General features: G+C 38.8%; 1 protein-coding gene across 4 annotated transcripts; it reads right to left on the bottom strand.

The window, feature by feature from the left end:
• Positions 1–311: 311 nt before the first annotated feature.
• Positions 312–22,433, bottom strand: LOC143284745 (4-hydroxybenzoate polyprenyltransferase, mitochondrial-like). Of its 4 annotated transcripts, none has more exons than XM_076591707.1 (8): positions 22,298–22,433; positions 19,326–19,848; positions 18,776–18,942; positions 17,398–17,519; positions 16,025–16,110; positions 3,388–3,521; positions 2,160–2,348; positions 312–854 (listed from the first exon to the last, which is right to left on the bottom strand). In XM_076591707.1, the coding sequence occupies exons 2-8, from the start codon at positions 19,810–19,812 to the stop codon at positions 690–692; spliced, it is 1,350 nt and encodes a 449-aa protein (XP_076447822.1). In that variant the 5' UTR covers positions 19,813–19,848; positions 22,298–22,433; the 3' UTR covers positions 312–689. The 4 variants fall into 4 exon arrangements, with proteins under 4 accessions (XP_076447822.1, XP_076447823.1, XP_076447821.1 ...); XM_076591708.1 differs by lacking the exon at positions 3,388–3,521 and adding an exon at positions 11,069–11,199 and having other exon boundaries at positions 19,326–19,838; XM_076591706.1 differs by having other exon boundaries at positions 19,326–19,838.
• Positions 22,434–24,119: the final 1,686 nt, after the last annotated feature.

Here is a 24,119-nt window from a genome sequence, read left to right as displayed (position 1 = left end):
AATTTTTTGAAAATTTATACCCGTTTTTTGTGATGAAAATCCTGGCAAATAGATTTCACTTCAATCTTATTTTCCTGACAGCGAAAGGGTTAAAAAGGATTGTTTTTCATTTTGTAAAACTTGGCAGCTGCAGTCAACTTTCTTGAGCAATTAGAAATTGCCTGATCCCCCCCTCCCCTATTGACAGAGTTTGAAGTGAACAGGTCCAATGTGTTGTCCTTACATGAACCAAATAGTGTGCTTTGGCACTGGAGAGTGTTTTTAACAAGGAACTTGGCGGTGAAAGAGTTAAAATACCTCACAACTCACCATTCTTCCAATATATTTATTCCAGGCATAAAGAAAGAAAAAAAGCACAGATGAACAAAATGTTAAATGGATTTTTTAAAACATTTATTTATTATCATACAATCTCTCTTTCAGTTCTACATTTAACACTTTTACACTCTTCCATTATGCAAGACGTACACCATAATTCATTTCTGGGAACCCATCACCATTATGAGTGACAAAACAGCATCCATTCAATTCTTACACTTGACACACACACACACACACACAAATATCTCCATTTTCTTAATCTGGAGTTATCACTGACAGAACAACAATCAATTTGTCCATAAACCTGCAGGACCAGTATTTCTTTTTATTGCCACCACACAAAAGGTATTGCCAGCACAAGGCTAGCCTCATCTCTGCACCACCTCTTTGTCATCTTTGACAGCCTTGCTGTCTGGTTCTGTGCGCAGCAGGGTGCCAGCCACGATGCACATAAACAGAAAGAAACCCAGGTTGGAGTTGGAGCGAAACTTGGCCGCACACTCTTCAGCGTTGTTCAGGTCCACCGTATACAGCTGCAACAAGTTCAGTGGCAAATAAAAGCTTAACTGAATTAAGATTTTTTTTTTTTTTTTTTTTTTTTTTTTTTAAAGAGAAAAATGGAAACCATGAAAACTGAACAAAACCATATGTCTGAAAGAAAAACGCAAACAAAGACCCACAATCTTATCCACAGTCCAGCAACTTAAAAAGTTCAATCCCATCTATCATACTGACAATGCAACACCATCTACATGTAAATCTGAGGCCCAGTCATCACCAAAGTATAATATATCACAAAAATGATAGTGAAATACTTTCAAAGATTCAAAGAAATTTAATCCTTTTGCCCCTTTTGGGGTGTGGAGGATACAATAACAATACATACTCATTGAATCACAACTTCAGTCCAATGATGTCTCTGAAACATGCAAAAACGCACACCCATGCATGCACACACTCGCGTGCTAATGATAATGATTTGCAACAAAACAAATCAAACTTAACATACTGACAAGTATGTTTTAGATGTAACAAAAGTTACACACCCTTTCCAAGTTTATTGAATTTACTTAGATTAAGTTGTGTTTGCTTCCCTGCACTGAATAAATGGCATAAACCGAACATTGACATATGTGCTTAACACATATCAATTTGTTTTGAATTACAGAATTTTTGGGACATTCTAAAACAAAATGAAACTCATCCCCAACAGTATCCATATTACATTCCTTGCAAATTCTGTTTTCTCTGTTTTCACCTTTTCTTCCTATTTCGATCTGCAGTTTATGGTTACTGTAATGAAATTTATCAAAGGATATATGTAAGTATCAAGTTGTGAGATATATTTTTCTTGACAAAAGCTGGGTTTGATGCTCCTATAGAACAGATATTTAGTACTGTCTTCGTGTGTTTTTCTCCCTGACTTAATGTGCATATCTTTTAGACTTGCATGATATTTCAACAACAGAAATCCTAACTATGGAATGTATGTAAAACCAAACACAGTCAAAACCGCTGCTAATCAAAATATTCTTGATGAAGTTAGCCACTTTGATGGAAAATCTGTTTTTGAAAATAATCTGTATAAAGCAGAATATGCTTTACATGATAATTTATCTGTTAATATATCAGGTATTTATTATAATAATTTATCATGATAATTTATCAATCAAAGTGCATATCTGTCTCCTTTCTAACCCTGCAGTCTAATCATGCAGTTGAGGGCTTCAACTCCCACGTTCACTTGCACATACATGTGAGCATGACCATTTTCACCCCACAATGGAGGCAGCCATGCTCTGTTTTCAGGGGTTTCATCTCCTGAAAGCAGGCCTCACCTGGCGGGCCAGGTGAGCGGCCACACCGGCCACCCCCACGAAGTAGGGCCAGGTCTGGTCACACATCACCCCCGTCAGGCTCAGACCGCCGATCATCAGCGAGGAGAAGCCAGCCAGCCAGGGCTTGGTGCTGTCTCCCAGCTTCAGAGCTGTCGACTTCACTCCGATCAGCATGTCGTCATACTTGTCCTTGGGGGAGAAGTACACAGGGAAGACAATTGGGGTCAACACATATCATGATGAGGACTTCTTTGAAGACGGGGCATGAGGTGGGGGACAGAGTTAGCATGTTTTGAGATGATCGGAAAATGCGCATGTTTTCTTGATGTTAGTATGTGTGTGTGCCTGATCATGCATGAGACAAATGTAGGAGCTTGTTCTTCTTCACTGACTGAAACATTCACTTTAAACTAGTGGTTTTCAATGCCCTCTGGAACAAAGATAAGTGAATTACATCCCTGCCCAACAATATCAGTGCTCAGTATCTACTGCCATGATAGAAAGGAAATGTCTGAGCACAAGAAATCCACATACATTAACAGAACATGGGGTATAATATAGTATAAGGCTTAGGGGGGAAAAGGAATGTTTCAATGATGAAAAACTGGGGAAAAGTTTACAGCATTTTTACCAGATAAAAAGCTAAATTCAGTGTGCATGTTCTCTCACTAAAATGCTGTTTCAGAAATATTTACTATTTAAAAAAAAAAAAAAATGATGGAGTGCATCACTTGTTTAATCCCATGTGATACCACATGGATAGATGTGACAGCTGAGTGGTTTTACTGCATTCCATTTTCAATCTGAGGGTCCTAGGTTTCAAAACTGATGTGACACCTGGTGGATTAGCGCTGAAGATTTTTTTTCCAGTCCCCCAGGTCAACATATGTGCAGACCTGCTAGTCTCTTGACCCACTTCATGTGCATACACATGAACAAGATAAAAAAAAAAAAAATGCACAAGAAATATCTTGTGTTCCATTTGGTGAGTCACAGAAACAAATCACTCCCAGTATGAACATCCGTGAAATTAAAAGTATGGGTTCCTAAATGGCGGGGTAAAAACAGTTGTAATGTAAAAGCTAACTCATAGACCCATTACAAAGAATGCAGAAGAAAGAAGATGAAGAAAAACTCACTTGGTGTGCTTAACAACTTTTGTTACAAGAACGAAACATGTTGACAATACAAACCACTCACACATCTTGAGGCAAGGGAAGGAACTCACTTGGTGGGCATAGATGGTGTCATATATAAGAGTCCACATGACGCCGGAGACATAGAGGGGCAAACACACGCTCCACGCACAGAAACCCTGCACCGCCGACCACCCCAGCAAGGCCCCATAGTTGAAGGTAAACCCTAGGGGACGCAACAGTTCAGTCAACTAACAGTCAGGGCTGGACTCTCAATTACACAGGACACAGCCTGCTCTGAGGACCTGAACTAGAAGGCATGGTCCTGAATTAATCACTCTGTCCGCTTTCATGGGTGGGAATATTTCCAATGTCATGTGGATTTCTGTATTTTGTGGATTTGGGTAAATTTAAAATGTTATTTTCCCTTATTTTTCTTTGTTTTGGTGATAAGACATGCACATTGTCACTTGGGCCCTGGCAGTAAACTTCAGTATTACAAAGATCAGTCACTCCCATCTTTTTTTTTATATTTTCTCCATTTTTCAACAAAACAAGTTCTATAACCTTACCAACATGCGCAGAAAAATGCTCATTTTAACAAAAGCAGTCTGTTTAACAGAAGTAGTCTCAGTGCTTTCCACTGAATATACTCTGTAAACAAACACATCTTCAGTTGAATAATGTTTCGATAGAAAGCAGAAAAAGTGAATCTTTCAGGAAAATAAGGCTAAAAAACAAAACAAAAATAAAAAGACCACTTTATATGTGCCGAAAGTAGCCAGGTCTGTGCTGTGAACTGCTACAACAGAGACTATGCAGCAGACATAACTGAAAGGCTACAGGTCTTGAGTCTCGCACAACTGAGCCCGTGAGAGATGGATGTTCGCACTGGACTGCACACAGCACAGACCGCATGGTCACTTGGAGCACAATCTACTTCTAACTCACTCATCATTTTATCAGTCAGTGTGGCAACACAGTAGCTGACAGGAAAAATACTTTTCAACATGCATGGAAAAGTCACTGGAGCGGAGGAGGGGGAAAGGTAGTTTGTCCCCATCAACCACGCCAACACAATTCATGTCCTGTGTTTTTCATTATAACGGACACGCTGGACTGTCTTTAATTCCAAACTTTAACTAGGAGAGCTGCTGTAAAGCCTGAAACAGACTTTGGATGTGAGGCAGGAAGGCACAGCAACAAGAAACAAACAGCATGCATTCACACACTAAGTGGTGATGTGGCCAGCCAAGGAAACTGAAGAGAAAATGGAAACTGATTAGCTGGGAAAAAGGAACTAATTAGTAAGTAATGATACAGCCTCTGACCATAGTATAACTGTCTGGACTGTTGGTGACATGTCTTTCCAAAAGTTTCTTTTATACATCAATCTTGTGGAGGCAGTTTGCTGAATTTAAAAAAGAAAAGAAAGAAAATGTCAAGAATTGCATCTATTTGACATAAGGTTACGGCATCCCAAAGGTAAAAGATAAGTTTCATCTAAGATTAGCTAAGGCTTTTAGACTTTGCTGCAACAGATTTGAAAAGAAAAAAAATGTTTGCAATAATACTATGTATACTGATTAAGAATACAAAGAGACGTAAGCTTTATGCTTTTTTTGTATTTTCTTAATAATTTTGTACTAAATAAGCACAGCATTGTTACTACTGCAGCCTTTTTTTTTTTTTTAAAGTGCATCCTGTACATTATTGTTGAATGAAAATGTGGTAAACCAGAATATACTGTTCATAATCACAGGTATTTACAATATATGTGTGCAAGTTATCTGTTATCTACTTTTAAATCTGACTTGCACTCTACTGCAATGTCCCTCACAGACCTCCTCACTGCCCTGTCCCTTCCATTGCGCCTGTTTCCCAGGGATAAACACAGCTGAACCATTCCATGGTGATCAACATAAAGAGATATATAAGGACGGCACAGCTTTCATTGGATACATATTGCTGTGATCACAGCAAAGCATGCCCAAAATATGTACATATGAACATGAAAGAGTGTTTACCTCTAAAGCTCAAGCCCTGCCATGTTTTGTACATCAGTATGTGGCAAGTGCACACCCACATTATACTTGAGATACAAGTTTCAGCATGCAAGGGCATTTATGTTTCTTTCTTTAAAAAAAACAACTTATGTATGTGTGCATGCATTCAGATGTATTCTTTTAACTATACTGAACGGCTGAAACGCTTTAGCTTCTTTATGAAGTACAAGGCACAGTTATAATAATTATGAATGGATGGGAATTACATCAGTATCCTATTTTTTTAACTGTAAAAAAAATTAACAAGATGACAATAACAGCAAGAAGAATGGATACAAAGAAAAAAAGAAATGCATGCAAACTAAAACTGCTGATCTACACATTATCTGGGCAAAACTGTGTAACTCCAATTAGATCCACAACAAAACTGAAAAACACAACAGTGTTACTACTCCACTTAGAACTACAACAAATCTTAAAACACAATTTAAAAAAACAAAAAGAACTTATGCCTGTTCCTCAGATATAATCATAAGCCTAACTGCTACAGCAGGCAACAGCTAATAACTAGTTGTCAGTCATGACTGGGTATTTGTCCAGAGGGCAGCTTTTCCAACAGAGACGACTCAACATTCTGAGTAAAACAAAAATACTACCCAGCCACATCATGTCTTAAACTTTCTAAATTGAGCAGACTCTTTGTTAAAGAAAAAAAAAAGATTTATAATGTGGCTTTATTGCACACTGCTACCACCTAAATGTATTGTTTTGATTCTTAACCAGAGTTCTACTGAATGTGACGGCATTTCAAGTGAATTCACAACTGGAGATTACAAGTTTGCTCTTGTAAAAAAACTAAAAATTGTGTGTAACAGGAATTAAAGATTTGACAATACTGAAAAAAAAAAAAAAAAAAAAGAAGCAAAACAAACACACACACATAAATCACACAAAATGGTTGGGGAAGGTACACTGATCCACTTTTCTTTTCTGTCTGCATTGCATACATACAGTCCAAGCTGAAAGCTACCTGAATTGGTAAATCAGTACAATAAAAAATGATGTATAAAAACAAAATTAAAGGAAAATACCCTCGTTAACAAACATAAGCCATATATAAGCAATGAGAATCTGAATACAGTGCACCATTACTAAAAGCCACCACTTGGAAACAATCACATCTGGCAGTTTTACCCCTGCAGTTACCCTCAATCCCCTTTCAGGCTTTGACTTGGCCAACCACACCAGTCCCAATAGTTTGGGGTTTTTTTTTTGTTTTTTTGGGTTTTTTTCCAGCTTTTTCTTTGTTTGTTTGTTGTTGGTTTTTTAATATATAATTCAGTACAACTAAATTAGGTAATTTTTGTTGTCAAGGCTGTAATTTGCGTGTACTTATTCTGGTATGTTTGACAACCCTAAAATTGCCTTCACATTCACCTAGAGCAGTGTAACATTAAGTGTAACATTACTGATTCAGAGACCTATACTCCATCACAAAGGACCTTAAGTATCATTACACAATTCATATTCACTCTACACCAACTAAAAATCTAAAAATACCCAGAACAGAAATGAGATGCAAATCAACATTTCTCTGTGACTGCAACTGAATCGGTGTCAGTTGTCAAGAAAAAAATCTAACATGGATGAAAGCACCAAAGATTTCTTTTCTTTTCCCAACCTATGGCTTTGATAAACATTGAAATCTAGCACAACTTCGCTATTTAGTCTTGCAAAGCTAAGCTTGTATTTTAAACCTGTATGTCAAAAGAACTTCATCACATTCATAAATTTAATTCTTAAATTCTCTGTAATAAAAAAAACCCAACTATTAATAAGAGTGTTCAGTTTATGACCTGATCCTTTTCTTTAACATCAAATTTTATCTGTTCATGACCACCTTTCAAGCAGATTCCAAACATTCAGATTTTTTTTTTTTTCAAATGTCATGTACACTGTATTTGAAAATGCAGTTTTCAGCAGAATGTATAATTCCTTCATTGCTGTTTAATTTAATGTATAATAGAACTGTATATCTGTCATGACATATCAAATAAGTCTGCTCGTTATGGCTTGTTCATCATCATAACCATAAAGTTTGTCATCTACCAAGTTAACTAAGAATCAGTTAGCTGTATATTAGTATGTTAAATCTAAACCAACATGTGCATATTGACACAAACATATTTAGTGTACATCAGTATATTTAATTAAACTAACAGTGTTTATGCTGGAACAAACATATCACAAACAGCAAGCAGTTACGCATCCCACACTCACACACCAAACAATGAAGTTCCGTGCTAACAATGGAGCCAAGAGCTCTGAACTGGAGGGTATACAGCTTATGGCTCTGTGTGCTCAGCAAGAAATGGAGATCAGAACATGCAGAGACACAGAGAGAGAAGATAAGACAAAGTTCTTCATTTTCAAGAATTACATATCACCACTTTTTGCTGTTTTTCATCCAGTCCTCACCCAAAAAGCTTCTGCAATACTAAAGAATAAAGGCCTTTAAGAGAGAGAGAGAGATGCCTGAAGGTTGATTGTCATAACAGGATGTTCACTATTCCTGACATGGTTGTTCACCTTCTGCTGTCAACTGCTCGAAAAACTGTTAGTAAGTGCAAGTGTGTGTGTGTGAATACTACAGTACAGTGCACAGGTGAATAGTGGTGCCAATGTCAATACTGAAAATGTCTTCAACACCTGACAGAACACCCATAACTGTTTCATATTAAAGGAAAAAGAAGAACAGAAAAAAGCTAACAACCTGAAGACAGTTCAGGAGGAATGCAAATAAGATTGATACAAAAAGGCAACTATCTGAGGGTGCATTAAAACAACAATGAAAGTTGTGGAGGGATTCCAGCAAAATAATTTAACAAGAAATCACAGCAACACCAACTGAAGAAAGGATGACATCAGCTGAATACAAATCACAGCTTTCTGTAAGGAAAAGATGCTCAAATAAGGTTTCCATTATAGAAAACAAAATAAACCTTGACCTCCTATGATTATCTCGTAAATGTACAACAGAACACAAGAAGGCACTGCAACCATCAACACTAGACACAAAAATCAAAAATTTCTACTAACAATTAAAAGACCCAAGGATAAAATACATAAAATAGAATTAATAATAATAAAAAGAGGAGAAAAAACACAGGCCGACAAAAAAGCAAGCTAACACTGAGTAACAACCAACCATAGAGAACAATACAAGCACATTACAAATTCCACATAAGTTAGAAAATCATTATCAATCAAGAAAAAAAAAAGGAGAAAAAAAAGCTGGGAAGGGCAGGAGGGCAGACACAACAGGGGCAGGCACCACCACCACCACAAAACGATGCATTAGGCAAAAACAGAATAAAGTTTTCACCAAAAAAAAACAAGAAACATTGGCAGTTTTGCATGCAAGCTGAATCAAGCCCTACAGCAGTCGTCTTTATCTCTGTTCACAGATAAGACACCATGGGTATTGTTGCCTCCCCTTACCTATGGACAATCTCCCTGTTAGTCCTTACATAGCTCTCACCCACCCCATCCCCTATTTTTGTGGTGATCTGAACATTACTAGTCTTCTTTCCATTTGCTGTCACACAGACAGTGCACAGTTAGCTGTTTTCTCCAGGTCCTGCCAGATGCCGTTGAACTTGGTCTTCAATGAAACTGCAAATGGCTATACTGCCTGCATGACCATTTGTGACAAGTTAAATGGCATCACGGTTTGTCAGAAGGTGCAAACTGGCCCAGTACCTCTGACTTTAGCCCTCTGATTTTCCTGTCTGAATTATTTTCTTGTAGGCGACTGGCCATCCAAGGCTGAAGAGCATCCTCTACCCTGGCTGGATATTTCAAGTCAATGTTATCCAATCCCAAGATGATCTACCTTCCCATGCTGATATTTCTGATCTTCATGAATTAAGCAACTGGTTTTATCAACTAATTAAGACACCAGTGACCCATCTTCTCCCCTTCTCCTGTCAGTAAAAATGCTCCGTCGGGCTCAAAAGCTTAAACTTTGCAAGGCCAAGAGCTGCAGTTTGGTTGTCAGAGGTTATCGGAGACACACGCTATTAGGATGATTTTACAGGCAGTGGGAACTTATCCACACTACCACCCCTGGCTGTATTACTACCTTGGATGCCAACATGGTATTTCTACGAGTAGCCACCCTCCAACGTGCAATGAAAGTGGTTCCAAACAATTCACACACACAAAAAAAAAAAAAAACAAAAAACACACAGACTGGACATGTTCTGTTTAGTAAACTGCACACCAAGTCAGTATTCTCTTCTGTTTAGATATACAAAAAGAAAAATGGAGAAAAGAAAGAGAGTGATGTGGGGGTAAGAGGAGGGATGAGGAGAACTGGGATGAGAGGGGTAAGGTATGAGAAAATGATCACAAACAAACACGCATCCATTTTCACAGTTCTAAAAACTGCTGTATTTCAATTCAAATGTTACAATCCACTGATCGAAAAACCACCTATGTGTATAGAAACAGACCTATTAAATCCTGTTTAGGAGAAAACACCAATGCCCTGAAAACAAAGAGAGAGGGGGTGGGGAGCAAGGGATGACACGGAAACAGTTAACAGACAAACCGAGAAAAATACAGAGGAATAAGGGGATGTGGGATGGGAAGCGCTGAAAGAGAGAGAGAGGCAGGGAGAGAACAGATAGAAAGGGTTAAAAGAGAAACTGAGGAAAATGAAAAGAAGTATGGGGAGGGGAGAGGGGAAGAGAAGAAAGAAAAGGTGGGGGGCAAGGGGGAGGTTCAGGGGGAAAGGGAGAAGAGGGGGGGGGATGGGGGCGCAGGGATACCTAGCACAAACACACATCTCCTTTTCAAACATATTCACCAGCACTCTCAGTGCCATCATTGAAAAATCAATTCATGTAATTATAGTTCATAAACAAATAATCACTGAATGGGGAAATAAAAATGAACATTTCTGACAAATTTGCTTGTCAAGCAGACATGAGCAAACTGCAAACCAGAGAGCTATAGTTCTCAAGAACTTGAAACACCACCTCTGTGAACATCTTTTCACCACTGAAAAAAAATAACAACAAACAAACTGCCTCTTTGAACTGAGGCTAAGAATGGAGAGGAAGCAGCCATAGCTCAAGTGTTGCCATATTGTCACATGTGTGTGATTCGTGTTGTGAAATTTGTGCATCTTTCTCCAGGGAAAGCATGTTGTTACAGTCCAGCATCAAATTTATTTCCGTATTTCCTTTTGAAATGCATGTTCCAAACAGAAGCATGATGTACTATCTCATCAAGAAGACAAGACCCAGATCATTATTCAAGGTCTGACTCAGATGCCATTTGTGTCTGTTATTGAACTGGGTGTGTTTGGAGGTATGTTCCAAGGCTAGTTCCTTCACAGGCCTTCAGCAAACCTAGCAGACCACCAAAAAGAAGATTTTTTTTTTTTAAAAGACTTGTGGTTACTTGAAAGGAGAGGAAGAGGCAATGTATCAAGACCCCTGGTGTTTAGGTTTAATCAGTTTCAAGACCCTCTTCAAAATGCCTGTGTGTATTTTTAAAAAAAACACCACATCAATCTCAACTCTTCTCGTGTATTAACACTTCACAGAAGGGGAGCAGGGAAAAAATGAAGCTCTGTTTTGCAAAAAAGAAAAAAACAAGAGCACCTGCCAAGTGAAATCAGAGCTAAGAGAGAGAGAGAGAGAATAGGATAATGGAAGGCAGGCAGGACAGGGGGAGGGGTGTGTGCGGGCAGTACCTGGTGAGAATAGATAGTGTCATAGAACATAGTGTAGAGCACACAGGCCAAGTAGAGGGGAGCCACAGTGCAGTCCAGGCTCCCCTTCAGCCCTGACCAGGCCAGCAGTACCCCCCAGTTCAGAGTCACGCCTGCAAGAAAAGTGCCACACCTCACCCCTACTGCACAATGAATATGATGGTATCCTCCACACCTGTGCACAAGTAGGACCAGCTCAACACCATCACTTTGCTGTCTAAAAATGGCAGAAGAGTGGGTATCAACATTTCTTTGTTCTGCCCAGCTCTTTCATATGGTTCTGTTTAACATGAATGCTCTGAAGATGTACAAGCACACCCTTGTGTTCCTTGCAATGATTCTTTAATTCTATGCTTAGCAATATGATAATATAATATGCACCAAGTATACCTCCCATGTTCATTACAATGATTCTCTCAGTTCATGCACCTCCCCATTTTCCTGTTGCCTTGCAAAAAAAAAAAAAAAAGAAAAAAAGATCAGGACATACAAACACCAATGGACCATTTACTGTATTTCACCTTCGTGATGAACAGTGTTCTTGTGGTGAAGAGAGGGGGAGGGGGACTAAGACTGAAATTTGCCTACAACTGATTAAATACAAAAAGTTGGCAGTAATGTTGGTTATAATGATGTATGAGTATCAAATTACTTTTAATTCTTAAAAACTGGAGGTCACTATGATTCCCAGGTCAAAATTCGGAAGGTTGTTTTAGGAAATAATAAACTCAAACTCAAAGAAAAAAATTTATATGTGAATGTATTATGTTCTGAAAAACTGTGAAAGCTGAAATATTATACCTCTAATGCCCTCAGACAATGTAAAGTACTAGTATACACTTCCTGCATGAAGAGAGGAAGTCTGGATGCTAAACAGTAAACTTAGTGCTTTATACAATATCTATGTTGATCAGACTCCTTGGAGATTGCTTTTTCAGTAAAACACCTGTGAAAAAATCTGATCAGTCCAAGAAATACATCATGTTTGGTGATCTTACTTGGCAACATGTGGACCATTCTGGAAACTAGACAGAACAACCGAAACAGTGATCACTTGGAGCAAAATCTTCAAACTTTATGCTGCAGTAATATTTCTGGAAAAACTTTTTTTTTCCTTCTTTTTTTTTGAGTTTTCAATTTCAATAAAGTGTCAAAGCATGTGGACTGATCCACATACACTACATCACATCACATCTGCTGCATTAAAAAAATACACACACACACACACACACACACACACACACACACACACACACAACACACACACACACACACACACACAGTGTGTGAATACCACCATACAGTTATGAATACTAACACATGTTCAGCAGGCATCCAAGGCCAGACCAATGTGCTGTTTTTTAGTTCTCCTGCTTGGGCATAGAATAACATGAATCCATACACTTTGACACTTCCTAGAAACTAAAAATTTTGGAAGTTTCTGTGGATGGTTTTGTCCAATGACGAGTCATTTTCCCAGTCAAGAACACTGAAGTAATTGACTAACAACAGGTTTCTGTGACCCTTTCTATCCAATGAAATGTGCTGACCTGCACTGTGATGGTGCTGACCTGTTCACTGCACCACACATCATCACACACTACGGCACAGGCCAGGGAATGCCATTAACACACCAGAACACCATCATAAAATGACCTATTCATGCAAAAACAAAACAAAAACATCACGAAACAGAAACATAACGGTATACAGACACAAGTAAAGATCTATAGTATCAAACAGTTCATGTGTATTTTCCCCCTCCTATCTCTTGCAGTTCCTTATGTAATCTCCTTCTTCTATCTCTTAAAATTAAATCATTATGATATTATACAAATACAAACAGTCAAAATTCCTGTGTTCTATCAAACGTAGCTCACCAGACCGAAAGACATACATAGTGACTCCCTTTCCTTTTCAAATGTTTCCTCAACTTTCCTAATGATTGCTTCAGACATGTCTGTATTGGCATATGAAGATCATAATTAAACGTTTTCAGGCAGCAAATAATGGCTGAGCCAACATACCAAGAAGAAAAGAAAAAAAACTATGAACAGACTGAAATAACAAAAAATTCAGAAATTTTGTAAACAAGAAAGCATTTTGTAGTCATTTTGGAGAAACAGTAGCATGTGGTTATTCTGCATCACTTTTGAAGACAACTAAGTGATACAGTTCTTCTTAGGGTTGTGTGGCTTTGCTTTGGTCAAATTTTTCCACACACACACACACACACACACACACACACACATGATCTGTAAATGCCACAATCAGCTGTGCACAAATTTCATTCAGCTAGGTTCTCAACAAAGCAAGACCTAAATACCTGCTTGGCCATGCTTATAAGTACAGTCTTTATACAAACGTTTTTAAAATGTGATCACCCTTCAGCAAGAATATAAGATAAAGAATGTGGAATAGAATTCCATTATGGTTAGTCTGTCACTGACACAATGCAGCTAAATCATGTGCATCTGCTCATCACAACTGTATTGACTGAGAGAGATGCACTTTGGGTCACATCCTTGTTTGCTTTGATTTTGACAGTTACCATCATCCAGGATTTTATCACCCTCTGTAAAATTCCATGCTAAAAAAATCAGTCATAAGTACATAATAATCTTCCTGTTTTTCCTTACTCAACTGACTTCCGTACTCCCAATGAATATGTCATGAAAATGTAAGATCTTCATTGTTCTTCCTCAATTCACAAGTGGGCTATGTACTCCCAATGTTGAAAAAAAGAATTAATGATTAATGGAAGCTTAACAAATCACTTTTACTTTCCCAATGCTGAAGTTGACACACTGACCACAACAGCAAGTCTGAGACTAGCTGTGGCAAGGAGAAAGGGTGAAACAATGGTAGGGGCTATAGCTAAAAAGTAATATGCAGAGGTGGCACAGTGCTGGACAGTGTGTCACTGGCACTTCGAAACTGTACAAGACATTAAAAACAACAACAATGACAACTACAACCCCCCCATCCCACCAATCCCCTAAGAAAAAAATCTATTCAGTCCTCACACACATATTAATCTTCATCATAGTACCCATGTTTAACTCACTCAGTACGGCCAGTCCTCTCTTCTCCTCTACTCAGACCCCTCGGATGTCCAGTGGGTGTCTCAATGACCCAACCTTTAGCTTCTGTCGTCAGAATTGTGGTATTCTTTGTCAACATTCACCTCTTCAGTATAAGAGCCTTCCGCTTGCAATATTTTGATGATGATAATTGGGGTGAAACGCTGTTAACGTCTTCTCTTCCGCCGTTCGTATGGAGAGAGTTAATGTTCAGGTGGGTTGGGGGGGGGGGATCCATATTGATAAGAAGTTTCATATTTGAGATAATCTGTATTCTAGGACCAGAAGCAGAAAGTCCATCTTTGCTTTGGAATTTCTGTGTCATCTACACAATCCTCTCTACCACCATGCTCAATGACCATTTCTGATCCTGGTTTTGTTCACTGCCACATCAAAAGTATCTGTATCACTTCCTTTTTTCATGACACTGGAATGCGTAAGATCACAAATGAACAGGGAAAAGAGAAAAGTAGACTGTGAGATACTTTCATATAAGCTAAAAATAATAATATGATGTTGAATATGTAAGTAATTGTGTGTGGTTGAACACAGGTGGCATGAATAAAACATTTTGAATTTTAGAGCTAATTATTGTCAAAAAGAAATGTTAACCATAAGCCATAATTTTCAAACCCAAAATAATCATATCAAACAGAAAATCTTCAAAAGAAATCTGCCTATACTTTAAAATAAAGCAAAACCACTAAGTCAACTTGAAATAATAAATGAGAACTAATCTTGTGGCACATATTAAAAAAAAAAAAAAAAAAAAGCCATGCCATTTTCGGCTGTTTTTAAAGTCCTTTTTTTTTTCTTTTTCTTTTTTCTTTTTTTTTCTACATCAGTGATGCAGAATGGTCTGGTCATAAAATAAATAGCCATTCAAAATACTTTCTGCATCCATTTCTGTCCGAAGTTTAATCATAATGAAAAAGCTTAAAAATATAATGATACAGACACAAAATACAACATGTATGCTATAAATGCTGCTGATGAATATATACTTTTGGTCATTTACAAATATGAGTCCTTTCATTTTATTTTCATTTCAAAAATAAGAAAAAGCATTCTCTCGCAAAAGCAGTTGTGGCTGTTTTACAACAGCTTTACATGTCTATGTCACTGTCAGTCTGACAGACTACACAAATGAACAGATTTAAGAAACAACAAAATCTGTGAACCACTGAGTACATATGATTACTGCTGACTTCAATTTTCAAAGTACAAATAAAAGAGAATGGATATATCTGGGGAGAAGCCAGCTGAGACAGCACAAGACAGACAGCAGTGGAGATCTCTGGTGGCGGCCTTACATGCCAGAGGGTATGAAGAGGATTTATAGACTGACAGATTGATTCTACTTTCAACAACCAGGAGTGTACAAACTGACACGATGAGATGACTGCTCATAATGAGGCCAGCAAAGTACAGGAAAAAGCACTGGTTTACACAGTTACCTTTTTGTCCACAGTAAACAGAATGGTAAGATTGACTTGTGAATTAAGCAGCCTGCTTTTAATTCTGTCAAGTCTCATTTTCATCTTTTTTAAAAACCTGTCAAACTGTCTGCTGCACAATCAGAATAAGAAAAAAATGTGTGTCAAAACTTAATAAAAGAATTTATAATTCTTCATGTAAACATACATGTGTGCAAGCACACACAAAGTAAACCTTCATTTGATTGGCTAGAGCGGACTGGACATGGCCGGGCGTCTTTCCACTGCTCATTGGCCTAGTTTGCATCAGTTTGACACAGAACAGTATGTAGGACACCTAACAGTATGGTCGCAAAATACTTGCTGCACATGTATCTTGATTAACAGACCAGCGTATCCGGAAGAAACTGTTTACTCACCCAACATGATCTGAGGCCAGTATGTAAAGCGCTTAGCTAAAGGATACAGCACCACCAGCACCATAGAAGCAGCACCCAGCAGAATGCTGTCATCAAAACAACCACACGTACACTGGTTAGATTTTACAGAATGAGACTTGCACAACGCACAAACACATACAAAATAAAATAAACTACCAGCCGTCATGGTGAAGTGGTTAGCATTGTGGACTGATGACTGGGAGGACACAGGTTCCAGCCCCATCAGAGATAAGTTTTCCGGCCATTGGCCTGTTCCAATCCGAAGTTGAGTGTGCTAAGGGCTAAAATGGGAAGACTGGGACCACGCTGTCAACAGTCATCTACTTCATGGATTTGTCTTTGGAAGTGCTGTTCAAATTTCCTGACCAGAAATACAGTATTTCACTCCTGTTATCATCATCACTATTTTTGTATTATCATTATGGAGGAGATGTGAAGATACAGCTGGAAGAGTCAACATATAGGCTTCCAGTACAAATCTTGCAGATCAAAAATGCCAGCCTCGCATCTGTTGTCTGTTGAAACTCAGAAATTAACTCTTAAGTACTTATGGGATTCTATTCATGCTTTATTGAATCTGTTTTAACTTTACATGGTGGTATGGGGGTCTTGCTGAGAAGAATAAGAACAAGCTGAATAAGACTGTGAATGTGTGCAGCAAGGCCGTGGGTGTGAGAGTGGGCAGAGTCTGAGTATGACAAAAAGCCACACATTTCAAGCAACAGCAGCCATATTCTGGCAAATTATTATCAATTTCTACCTTCAGGCAAATGCCTCAAAGTCCCAAAACTCAAAACAGAATTGAATGTAGCTTTATGCCAAGATCAATTCAATGGTTAAACAATAGTGACTGATTATTTATGTGATTTCATGGAAAGTATGCCAAAGATTAAGTGTGCGTGGTATGACATTTCATTTTAAACACAATAATGAATTGCACATTTTATTATGTCTATGTTTAAATATAATACAGTATATCTTATACCTTGAACTGTGATCATTATATGTATATAGCTGTGATTGTTGTATGTGTGATTTACTCCAAGTTAATAGTTAAGTATTTTGTATGTCTACTTGTATCACTGTATGTGTGCACCTGTCATTATTGTATTTTGCCTTTTGGGAGTTTAAGCTGATATTACAGCATTTTATATCTTTTATATAATACACTGAATGACCGTGATTCTAGTACAATGTTTATATTTTTACATCACAAAGTAATTTCTCTTAGGAGATATAAAAAAAACCCATGCATTCTGTATTTCTGACAGTAACATCTTCCAACTGACGAAACAATGCAGTTGGTACAAGATCAACAGTGTTTTCACTGCACTCTCTGTACTGCACAGTACCTGTAAGTATTGAGCTGCAGCAAAATCCCCAGAGAGATGGACAACTGCGAAGCAAGAAACACCAAAGCCTGAAAATGAGTCAGCTCTCCACTGGCTAGGGGGCGCTGCTTTGTACGCTCCACCTGCACATACAGCAACCATCACGTCAACAACATCAAATCCACCAGTCATGTATAAATTATAATCACAACTCCGCACGCAGCCATAACTGTTGGAAGACTTAGAAGTGCTAAGCTTCTGTGTGAATGTAAGTTGACAGCTGTGTGCTGAGCCACTTCAACAGTAGTGGTTGGAGACTAACAGGTTTGTCAACATCATCATTCTCATTGTGCCATGGGGTTCAAGTGTGCTGCACACTCTGATGAACAATCCCCTTTCATGCCCACTCTTTCTGTTACATACAGAGATATAGCCGTAGACTGTCAAGGACAAACCACATACATCATGCATGACCTCACACACACACACACACACACACACACACCACAAACATGCACGCACCTGCACTCCACACGCACTGATACATACTGTTCATGTTATGTATTAATTCATTACAGACCAAAACAATTTTCATGGAATTTAGCATGACTGGAATTAGGGCAGAGCTGCAAATACCAATCATTCTTTTTACTTTATAGAACAATTTAATACAAACATCATGCCTTTTGGGCCTCCACAAGGAAGGAAGGAATTCCTCTTTAAGATCATCACTGAATTAACTTGCTGTCAGGAGAACTGCGAACTGAAACTCATATGTTTTAACATGAAAATGATGAGGCTGCCTTCTTATCAAATGTCTCAATTTGTTTTTAACATGGATGTGAAAGCTGCCCTCTTATCAAAGTTCTTTTATTGTCTTATACATGAAAAACATATATTTCAAGGCTACTTTCTTATCAAATTCTTTTGACATGGAACAATGAGGTTACATTATAATCTCAGTTATTTTGTATTGTATATTTTTCTTTTTTGTCACAACAGATTTCTCTGTGTGAAATTCGGGCTGCTTACCAGGGAGAGCATGTTGTTACACTGAGAGCGCCACCCATTTTTTTTGTATTTTTTCCTGTGTGCAGTTTTATTTGTTTTTCCTATCGAAGTGGATTTTTCTACAGAATTTTGCCAGGAACAACCCTTTTGTTGCCATGGGTTCTTTTATGTGCACTAAATGCATGCTGCACACGGGACCTTGGTTGTCTCATCCGAAAGAAAAGCGTCCAGACCACTACTCAAGGTCTAGTGGAGGGAGAGAAAATATTGGCGGCTGAGCCATGATTCAAACCAGCGCACTCAGATCTCTTGCTTCCTAGCCGGACACATTACCTCTAGGTCATCACTCCACTCCAATCTTGCTTTGACATGAAAATGTGAAGGCTACCTTCTTATCAAAGTCACTGTCCCACATGTCGTTGATGATGCAGCCAGCACCCCGCATGAAAAAGGCACCAGCCCCAAACAGCGCCAAGATCCAGGGGTCTGGCAGATGACCCGGCTCAGCAGCTAATGCAATGCTCCACGTACAAGGCCAGAATAGCAGCATTGTACCTGGAAAATATGATGGTTTGGAATATGCATGTAAGAAGGGAAACAAAGAGACAGAAAGGGAAAGAGAATGCGTGCATGTGTACGTGCTGTGCATGTATATTTTTGTGCCTCCATGTGGAGACAATGAATATTCCTGTCTGTCTGTCTATCTATCTATATAGTATAATTCTTTAAAAAAATATATATATATATAATATAATTTTTTTAAAAACAACCTTCACATCAGTATAAAATTTCAGCTAAAAAACACAATAAAATAACAACCATGGGGAAGGGGTGTTAATCTTTCTTTTCCCGGATTTACTTCACATTTATCTGAAAGATACAAATTACTTACATAGTTATAACCACCTTTTCTCTGATAACGTCTCCCAACAACTCACCAATAGGCTTATCAAAGCGAATGAGTCTCATGTACGGTTGGAGGGATGGGGGAGAGGCCTCCAGGATGGCCTTGGGTAAAGCGCTGAAACCCCTCCTGCCCATCAGCAAGCATGGTGTACCAAGCAGAGGATGCTGCTGCACTTGTCCACCACATCTCTCCCAGCCGCTTTTCTTCCACTGGTGCAAGTCCAGGGAGTGTGAAAACTGGCATGAATGGAGTTGTGGTATGGTTCTGGTGAGTGTGTGAATGTTTGTCTTTCTCCAATGTCTGGGAGGTCCTGGCTGATGATGGGGAACAGGTCCACTCAACAACTCTCTGTGAGGCGCTGGAACCAGGACTGAGGTGGTCACAGCTGATGACTTGGGCAAGGCTGCTGAGGGTCCTGCCACCCAGCTCTGTGACAGTGGAGATGTTGTGGCCAATCCCAGCAGTCTTTGTGTCGCACTGGGCACCATGTTGCCCAGCAGTATATGGCGGCAGTACATGGTTCTCCTTTTGCTGCTTTCACCACCTAAAAATCGCTATACATATACAATACATTGAGGAAAAAATTTGAAACTTTCTTCTAACAAGAAGAATGTGTTTTAAGTTACAAAACAAGCTAATCTGTAAAAGCAGTCAATTCTCTCAAAATACTATTTTCTCATAAGATGATGATGAACTGAGAGTGAGGGTGATGAAGATATCTTTGTCTGTATCAATACCTATCAAAATCAATGCATGTATTTTGAACACTGTTCTCAAAGCCATGCATGTGTGTTTGTGTATGCGTACATACATACATATCAGTGCAGTGTGTGTGTGCATGCTTGTGTACTGGGTAGGTATGAGTAATTGCACAGAGCATGTAATTGTGAACCATTCATATACCATCCCACTTTGAAGCGTTCTTAATGGTCACAATTCACAATTTAAAGTCTGCTTCAACCATTTTCTAATACGTTAATGAATATCCATTTCCAAGAACCAGTCAAACATCAGCTATTTCTATTTCCGTGCTCTTTCTTCTCATCGCACACCACTGCCGACTAAGGTTACAAATGTGCTCTCAAAATCCTAAAATCAAAGGAAGCAAGTTGTAGGACTTGAACTTTGACTCATTTTAAAACAGTTGATTTGATTGGATATTGAATGCGCACCAGTGCTGGAAGAAATTAAGATATGGTATTGGTGACAGATCAGAATGTCTGTCTTGACAGGAATCTGCAAAGTAGTGTCGTTTGCAAATACACCATAGGATATTTTGACACAAGTCTATTTGCGAACGATGCTGCACAGTTACTGAGTGCTCTCAAAAAGGTATGTTTGTGTGCTGCGTGGGGTGTGTGTGTTTAAATGTCTGTGTGTTTTTGTGCAAGTGTGATCAAAAAGAACTAAACAACAGTCTCGTGCGTTGTTCCAATAATATGTAATGTATAATGAGTTTATAGACCTGCTTCTGTTTTAATTGTCTACATCTACCCAAAGCCACCATTCGCAATTTGACTTGCCCATTTGCGTTTACCCTCAGGCATCCCCTGCTATTTCAAACATTGACAAAACATTGAAAATAATGAGCAGACAAACTTTTTTCTGGTGCCACCAGTCGGAGAAAGCCTTCAAAAACAAAAGAACCACGTTTGACTATCATACAACATGTTATATTTATAGTACACACATTGAGCCGGTTGTTTCAACTGAATCGTTTGCATACCTCATTGCTAGGCTTCAGAAAGTCCAGAACTATGCTGATCGTCTTGTCTTTCATTCCTGTAAATTTGATCATATCCCTCCCTTCCTCCATACTTTACACTGGCTCCCAGTACAAGAAAGAATTATTAACAAAGTTGTTTCTCTTTGTTTCAAGTCCATTGAGGCTTCTGGTCCACAGTATCTTTCTGATCTCATTCACCCTTACATACCCTCATGCCAACTCCGCTCTTCTTCTGACACCTGTATGCTTAGGATCCCCCCTGCTCACACCAAAATGTATGGCCAACGCAGTTTTTCATACAAAGCCCCCTTTCTTTGGAATCAACTTCCTCTGCCTCTCCGTCACTCATCTTTGCTGCAATCTTTCAAATTCAGTCTGAAGACCCATCTTTTCTCCTCCAGATTAATTCTCAACAGCTCATCCGTTTCTAGTATGAACTAAAATGACTAATTGTGAGTGAGTGAGTTTTAATAGTTTCAGGATTTGTTGGTGGTATTTTTGATTGTGTACTATTTATGATTGTGTGCAATGACTTGTGTGTGCACGTGCATGTGTGCTTGTGTGTATTGTGTGTGTGTGTGTGTGTGTGTGTGAAGGAGGGGGAGGGGGGGTTGAATAGTTTTCAATGTTTGGTATCTTGTGTTCAATTTTTACTTTTTGATATTTACATGTGTTCTATTTGTAAACGCCAGGGGCTTATTTTCAAGATTAGACATAATAATAATAATAATAATAATAATATTAATAATACCTACCATTTGGTGTGTGTCAGAACATGATTTATTTACTCTTTTTTTTTAATTTTTAAAAAGATCAAGATTAAAGTCGGACAATGTATACTTTCTTGCAGTAGTTTGCTGGGGATTAATTTGCTGTTGTTGTTTTTGTGCGTGTCTGCAACCAAAAACTGCCTGGCAGGAAGCAAAAGCCGAAACAATGCCTGGTACTGAGTCGTGAAGAGGTTAAAATACGCCGAATCCATTGATTAGCCGCTTTGAAAGTGACCAGTAATGCAGACTTTCAGACTTTACTGCTAACCGAGCAGTGCATGAAGTATGTTCACATTTGCCGATTCTCATCGGTATTACTTTTCGGCAGACGTCAAAGTCGGCAATGACCGACCAAAGGGGGTGAATCGTTGACACTTTCTAATTCAAGTCGTCGTCACCGGACATATTCTATAAACAGAACAAAAGCAATTGAAGAAAATTACTTCCCCTTGCCATTTCGAATAAGTGTGCAAGTCAAGAATGTATACAACGAAAGTCTCAGCCTACCTTCCTGTTCTTCCTCCTCCTACCATGACCTCATGTACGACCTAGACCTTCATGGCTTCATCCTGTGGAGTTCTGTCCCATGTTTGGAAGTGCACCACCACAACATGGACCGAACAAATGGCCGCGAAGTTGAGGCCAAGCGGTCGCCATGTCAGTGCTCCCGTGCCTCGCGCGCTGACAGCGCCGCAGTAAACGTGTGTGTGTGTGTGTGTGTGTGTGTGCTGCACAAAGGAGTCATCTACTTCAGATCATTGATGCTGAAAGGACAACAAATGTTTACATGATGACTCATGTGACTGACCCGCTCATTTAACTGAGTAAATCACTGTGACGTATCACATGGTTATGACGTAGAACTTGTAATTTACAAAAAGATAATATTAAAATAATAATAATAATAAAATAAAACATGAAAAATACAACGTCAGCGAAAAAAAAAAAGGCCAACGATTGTTTAATTTTTCTTGTTGGAAGAAGCTTTCTTTGCAATTTATTTCATGCAGCCAAGACAATTTGATCTCGGAAACTTAAGCAATGTTGCAAAGATGAGCAAGGTAGTCTATCTATCCGCAGGTATAATACCAGAAAAATACTATCATCATTTATGTTGTGTTTCATATAGTTTGTATTCTGTTTCTGATAGTTATGTTATTTTGATTCTTTATGTTTAATTCTGGTGTAAAATACTATTGCTCTTATACTAATATCCTCCATGCCCCCAAAGGGTGAAAGGATTAAATATTCTTTTGTGTGTGTGTGTGTGTGTGAGAGAGAGAGAGAGAGAGAGAGAGAGAGAGAGAGTTTTACAATATGAATGTGTTATATGTTTTTTTCAGTATCTGTGTGTGTGTGTGTGTGTGTGCCAGTGAGAGAGAGAGAGAGAGTCAGTTTACAAAATGAATGTGTTACAAGTTTGTTCAATATCTGTGTGTGTGTGTGTGTGTGTGGAAGGTGAAGGGCTTGGATGTTGTGTAGAAAATGCACCCGCTGTGTTGTATTATTTGGGGAAGTTGTTTGTGTGTACCGGGGTACTTAGCTTTATATGCTTTGTTGCTTTTATTTCCGCTTTGATCCAGCCTAATTTGTCACGCTGGCTGTGGGCTGAGATATTGTGTTGGGTGAGTGACAACGGAGCCTGTACTGATGCATAATTAATTTCCAAGTGGATGAATAAGATGTATCAGTTGTATATTGTATTGCATTGCATCAGTTGCATTGCATTGCACTGCCGGCACTGAATTGTATTGTACTGTATTATATTGTATTGTATTCTCTCATTGTCTTCGCTCTCGCCTATTTCCTGACCCCACTCCTCTCCCTCCGTCTCCTCTGGTTGTTTAGAGAGGTCTATGTGTTCATTAGACTACGTCGACCCTTGGAGCACACCCTCAAAATCCCCGGCTTTGTCCACCCTTGCTTAGCAGTCCCATGTCTCCTGCTTCCAGCACATTGAAAACCCTGGCCCCATTTCAGTCTACCCCTGTGGTGTTTGTGAACAAGAATTCACATAGCAAGCAAGGTCATATGTTGCGACAACGAAAACTGCGCCATCTGGTTCCACTACGTATGCATCAGTGGGCTCGCATTAATAGAATATGTTTACATAGCTTTCACTTGACACGTACACACAGAAACAAGAGCAGAGGAAATAAGATTATGATTAGTTCCATGATTACAGATGGGGTGAAGCCTCGTTGCAGAATCGGTTTGAGAATGAACCTCTGATCCAGTGATTACTAGTGATCAGAGTTCAAGGCCCGGTTTCGGCATTTTGTTGTGTCCTTGGGGAAAGCACTTTACTCCGACTTTCCTCAATCCACGC

The sequence above is a fragment of the Babylonia areolata genome, chromosome 8 (assembly GCF_041734735.1).
Source record: "Babylonia areolata isolate BAREFJ2019XMU chromosome 8, ASM4173473v1, whole genome shotgun sequence".
NCBI classification, from domain to species: domain Eukaryota; kingdom Metazoa; phylum Mollusca; class Gastropoda; order Neogastropoda; family Buccinidae; genus Babylonia; species Babylonia areolata.
Note: the sequence above shows the minus strand (reverse complement) of the source record. Positions and strands in the feature narration are given on the sequence as shown.